The 6,000-nt window shown below is 43.3% G+C and overlaps 1 protein-coding gene across 4 annotated transcripts in view; it reads right to left on the bottom strand.

The window, feature by feature from the left end:
* Positions 1-338: 338 nt before the first annotated feature.
* The window catches only part of LOC133380784 (monoacylglycerol lipase ABHD6-like), a 43,779-nt gene continuing 38,117 nt past the window's right edge, over positions 339-6,000 (bottom strand). Inside the window, exons 9-10 of one of the 4 annotated variants that reach the window (XR_009761544.1) lie at positions 580-3,796; positions 339-481 (exon numbers count right to left, since the gene is read on the bottom strand). Coding sequence is in view for 1 of the 4 variants with exons in the window: in XM_061618786.1 (XP_061474770.1) it covers positions 3,779-3,796 (18 nt within the window). In the remaining 3 variants the exon portion in view is untranslated. Of the gene's footprint in view, positions 3,797-5,182; positions 5,302-6,000 lie in introns of all 4 variants that reach the window. The other 3 variants (XR_009761545.1, XR_009761546.1, XM_061618786.1) reach the window with 3 other exon arrangements.

Below are 6,000 nucleotides of genomic sequence, written 5' to 3'. Positions count from 1 at the left end.
AGTGAGTAAACATGTAAAATTAGAGGGAGGAGCCACAAGGAAACAGCAACACTGATCCTCCACAGAGGAATGCCGACTAGCGTGAATGGAAAACAGCAGATTTGAAGCTACCAAGTATGGACCTTGCAAATTATCACGATGGTAAAAGCAGCGTCTTTAGTACAAAGGTATGCTCCTCTGTGGATAAGCCCAGAGCTACAAATTTCCAGCACTGTTAGTGTACCTCTTTCTTGGGTCCTATGGGGCTCATTGAAACGAATACTACAAACACAATTACAATGTTTGTTTTATATATATATATATATAAAAACAATAACTGAAAGGAACATAACACCATGTATGCCAACAGAATATATCATATATCTTCTTAACATAATAATTCCCAAAGTCCAATGCATTCAGCAAGACATAAATGAAGAAGTTGCTTGCAGAAAGTCCAGTAGAGAAAATTTGGAATTTTCCAATTGCAAACTTCAAAGCCCTAAATAAAATATAATTTAAATTCAAATACATAAAGCCACAAAAGAATTAATTTACTCTTCCCTCCCCTTTACACACATAATTGTAAAACCCCATTACCTAATTCAAGGTGACAAGGGCCTAGTCCTTACTCCCTGGCATTAACAGCTCCTTTTCTCTTCAGCTTCCCCACGGTTTGTACTCAACTCCTTAATACAATCCTTCCATAAGGTTTCTCCACCCACTGGACCAAACCAATATAACCCATAGGGGTTACATTAGCAAACTACAGTTCCCATGTTTCTTTGGAGGAAGTTATGTGATTTAAATGTGTGTTGGATATGCTTTAAATGTATGGTGCGGACGTGTCCCAAGTCAATATTCTGAGTTAGGAATTCAAGGCAGGAATCCAGAGCACCTTGGAGAGTTCCCAGAGTTCCTCTGAGACAGTTTTGTAAGTGGTTGTCTCTGCAAGCACCCTGATCCAACTGAAGCCTGGAAACCGCAGCTAGTGCAAATCAGTGGCTTGACAGCTGACTGGGATGGACTGTCACCATCATGCTATGCTGCTGCTGAAAGAAATGCAGTGGCTGCCAATTAGCTACTAGGCTAAATTCAAGGTGCTGATACTGGTATACAATGCCCTATACAGCTTGCGACAAGGAATCCTTAAAAGATCATCTCACCCCTTATATTCCTAACCAATCATTCTGTCTTGCAGGAGAGGACCTTTCTGTACCAATGTAGGAATCGAGCCTTTAGTGTGACAGCACCTAATCTTTGGAACCCCTTCCTTTTACCTGTCAGAGAGGCATCATCTCTGTTGTCTTTCTGGTACCAACCGAAGGCTTTACTTTTTCAACAAGCCTTTTAAATGGAGATTTTTATCCTAGTCTGTAGGATAAAACATAGGATTTGACATTGTTTTTATATATACAAAATTGTTTTAATTGTTTTTATATATGAAAGTGTTTCTATATATGTTTTTATTGTTGATGTTTTTATTGTTAAATTGCATCGAGATGTTTCATAGAAAATGATCCATAAATATAAATAAATAATTTGGTTGACTGAGCCTGTAATGTACTAAGCCCCACCTACCCAAAGAAGTTGGCTGGCTGTTGAAGGGCCCTTGCCTTATTTTGCAGCCTTTGTGGAGCTATAACCAGGTACACAAAGGGATTCACATTTCCAAACCGAGAGCAGAAAAAACGTTTAGCAGTGTTTTAATTGTTTAAAAATAGCATAGTCTACCAAGGCCAATTCTGAAACAAGGCAATGGGAGCTTACCCATCAGAATTTAATAATGCACCGCTCTAAAATTTAACTCTTCTTCAATAGAAGAAGTATTCAGTAGTGTTTGTTTTTTAAAAAAGAACTCACTCCATTTGGCAACCTTGTAATGTTATTATTAAGGTAAACCAACCCACTCATTTCCCCCTGAACATTTGTCTGAAGATGTCACACCCCACTCCTTTTTTCAATGGGTCATTTCTTTTTTACCATCTTGCCCTCCACAATAAATGAGTAAAAAACAAAAGCTGAAAATATCAACACTATATCTTCCCACATCTGTGTAGTGCATGGTTAATTCATCCATAATAAATTGGTAGGATAAATACAGATGTCCAAAAAGTGCTGGCTGTGCCCTGCAGGAGAGGACCTTTCTGTACCAGTGTAGAAATCAAGCCTTTACCTCACAGTGTCCATGATGCTGCAGTTGAACCCTTTGGCAGCAGGAGGGTAGGAGGCAGACTGGCTTTGCAGAGATTGTTTGATCATCTGCAGGTGCTCTTAGGGAAGATGTACATGTTACAAGAGACACAGATCTCCTGCCCTCCCCTGTTCCTTACAGCAGCTTTATGTTGTGGACTGCCTTCAAGTCGATTCCGACTTATGGTGACCCTATGAAGAGGGTTTTCATGGTAAGCGGTATCCAGAGGGGGTTTACCATTGCCTTCCTCTGAGGCTGAGAGGCAGTGACTGGCCCAAGGTCACCCAGTGAGCTTCGTGGCTGTGTGGGGATTCAAATCCTGGTCTCCCAGGTCGTAGTCCAACACCTTAACCACTACGCCACACTGGCTAGCCTTGCGTTATTTATGCTTTGTTTTAATAGTTTCCATAACTGTTTTCAATTATGTACTTCTAGGGCAGTTTACGATACCTCATGTTTGTTGTTATGTGCCTTCAAGTCAATTACGACTTATGGTGACCCTAAGAATCAGCTACCTCCAATAGCATCTGTTATAAACCACCTTGTTCAGATCTTGTAAATTCAGGTCTATGGCTTCCTTTATGGAATCAATCCATCTCTTATGTTTATGTGTTCCATTTCTTGCTTGACAATTTCTAACTTTCACTGGTTCATGCTTCTCACATTCCATGTTCCTATTGTGTACATCGTACAACTCCAGACTCTCCTTTCGCATCTGTGTGCATCAGCCTCCGGGCTTCCATTTGGCTTTTACCCAGTTGCGCCATTAGACACAGCGCTATTCGTACTTGTCCTTTGTTCTACCCCAGTAGCTCAGTGAGTGCCTTCTGACCTGAGGGTCTCATCTTCCATCACTATCTCGTGTTGCATTTTGGATACTCTGTTCATAGGGTTTTCATGGTAAGAGGTATTCAGAGGTGGTTCACCATTGCCTTGCTTTAAGCCTACGGCACCCAGTGTTCCCAGGCAGTGTCCTGTCGAAGTGCTGACCAGATCTAACCCTGCTTAGCTTCTGAGATTGGGTGTGTTCAGGGTAATATATATCTCTTTTAACATGTAGTAATGCCCATGGATTGCGTATCTAAGGATTCTTGACATATTTTGTGGGGTGGGGGAAGCTCCATTATGCTCCTTTATATCTGAGCTATTCGGTATGGGGATGCCATTCCTTCCTTTTCAGACAGAAAAAACTGAGTCTGACCCGTCACCATCCCACTTCCTTCTTTCTCCCACTTTGAAACCATTCCAGTTCTTCAAAACCATGCCGGTTCATAAGAACCAGGTGTGTATTGCTGGGGGGATGTTTTGGGATGCCGTCCGATTACTTTTTATACAGGTGGCCCCCTCCCGGCCCCCTCTGATCTACCCTCCCCACATTACAGAGAAGGAGCAGGCAGGAGGGAAGGGGGCTGCTGGGCAGAACGATACAGCCCACCCCAGCCTACAGCCTGTCTCTTGCCCCGTGGTGTGGTGTCTCCTCCTCCTGTTCCTCTTCTTCCTCCATGGGCTGGCACTGCTTGGAAGGCTATTGCCACAGCCTCCGCTGTATCGATCCGGCCAAGGGGTTCCTGCCACCTCCTCCTCCGTGGTAATTGGGGTGGCATATCAGCAGCAGCGTGGCATCTGTATGTGTGTGAGACAGAGAGAGACAGAGAAAGGTGGTATGAAAGGATCCTGTTCTTGAGAGGAGTTTACACAGTTGGAGGGTGGAAGGCAGTTGCAATCACAGGAATGACGGTATTTTGACATCAAAACACACTTTGGGCTCTAGGAAGGAGTTGGATGTTGTGCTTGCTTCTTTTTTTCCCTTGCCCCTCCCAGAGGTGATGGGTCAGTTTCAGAAGAGGAGGAGGAGCACATTAGTTGCAAAGCATTTGAAAGGGATGAAGAATAATGCCTTCTCCCTCTCTTAAAAAAAAAGGCTTTACAAATTTGTGAGATCTTGTCACCTTCTCTCCCCCCCCCAAATTGCCCCCCATGCACCTGAAAGTATTCCTGAAACCCTTGTTCAGGGTTGGCCCCAGAGGGCAGCCAGGTCAGGCCCTGGCTGAGGGTCGCCCCTCTTTAGGGTGATGGGTAGCTTTCCTGTTCTGTAATCTGCAGCAGCATCGGCTCCCAACCCTGCCACAGATCACAGTGTGCCTGGTTGCAAGAGGCATTCATACAAAACATTATAATTTGCAAATGCAGAAGGAGAAGGGTTGGGTGCTTCTTGCCTCGGTTTGTTATATGAGCGACAGATTGTTGAAAGTAACATCTTCCCTCTCTCTGTCAGACTCTGCCCAGACAAAACCTCTCTCTCTCTCTCTCTCTTAATCTGCTCCCTGTTGCGAATGAATGCTGCTGTGGGAGGGGTGAGGTGAACAAGGAAGCAATTTTCTCAGCAAGGAAGCAGCACGTACATGTTAAAGCTAACTTGCTTTACTCGGGAGTAAGCTTCACTGATCACAGTGGAGCTTGCTTATGACTTAACTTGCACATGATTGGGTTGCATGACAATATAGCAGATGTATCTTGATAAAATAAGCTGTTCATTTCTTTCTTTGGCAGGATTGTATGAGGATATTGATGATAAGGAGAAAAATAGTTAAATAATTCCTTTTGCAATCATGTGAGTTAAGGTCATTTTATTATTCTGGGTATGTAAGCCTGGGGGTGGAGAAGGCATGGAAGGGTCTTTCAACAAATGAGCTTCTAAAACCACAATATGCTTTTTACAAATTCCTTGATGAAAATAGACTTTAAATGGGGAAGGGCTCAGGGGGCAGAGCATCTGCCTTGCGTGCAGAAGATCCCAGGTTGAATCCCTGGCATCTCTAGGTAGGGCTGGGAGAGACTCCTGCCTGAAATCTTGGAGAGCCGCTGCCAGTCTGTGTAGACAACACTGAGCAATATATAAGGAAGTATAAGGCAGTTTCCTGTCTTCCTATCTATCTTCCTGGACTTGCTTAATGCCTTTCTTAAATATACTGAGAAATTGTTGTCTCCAAAAAAGAAAAGAAAAGTTACCTGTTGTAGTCTCATCTGAGAAAGGCAGGTTGGCCTGCCTGTGAAGTCTGGGACTAAAAAAGCCTATCAGCCATGAAGGGTGGTTTATCAGAGACTTGACAAAGCTCCTATTTTGCTGCCTATATGAAATTACAAAAATGCAGGTTGTGAAGTACTTGTAGGCCACAGTATTTGGCGGCTGAGTGTTGTTTGGGTGTATGTGTATGTGTATGTGTGGAGATTAGGGTTGCTAGGAGCCTGGTTTTCTCCCGGAGACTCCGGTTTTGGGGGGTCTTCTCCGGGTCTCCAAATTCCCTTCATGGTCCCTTCATGAGTCATGCCACACACCCTTCTAAGATTATACAATTGACACTCATGGGGGCCTGCATAGCTGAATCAGGCCACATTCACACTGTACATTTATTCCACTATTATTCCATTTTAAACAGTCATGGTTTCCCCCAAAGAATTCTGGGAAGTGTAGTTTGTGAAGGATACTGAGAGTTGTTACGAAAGCCATAGACCCCTTACAGGCCGGCAATTCCCAGAGTTCTGTGGGAAAAAGGACTGACTGTTAAACTACTTGGGGAATTGTAGCTGTGTGAGGAGAATAGGGGTCTCCTAGCAACTCTCAGCACCCTTCACAAACTACAGCCTCATTTCTTTTAAAGCATTCCATAGTTTTTCAGGATCTACACAGTGAAAGGCTTTGCTGTAATCTGTAAAGCACAGGCTGATTTTCTTCTGAAATTCCTTGCTCAATAATTTAAGATATGAAGACAATACCATACTATTAGCAGAAACCAGTAATGATTTGAAACGAATGCTGATGAAAGTTA

Source organism: Rhineura floridana, chromosome 3 (genome assembly GCF_030035675.1).
Source record: "Rhineura floridana isolate rRhiFlo1 chromosome 3, rRhiFlo1.hap2, whole genome shotgun sequence".
In the NCBI taxonomy this organism is placed as follows: domain Eukaryota; kingdom Metazoa; phylum Chordata; class Lepidosauria; order Squamata; family Rhineuridae; genus Rhineura; species Rhineura floridana.
Note: the sequence above shows the minus strand (reverse complement) of the source record. Positions and strands in the feature narration are given on the sequence as shown.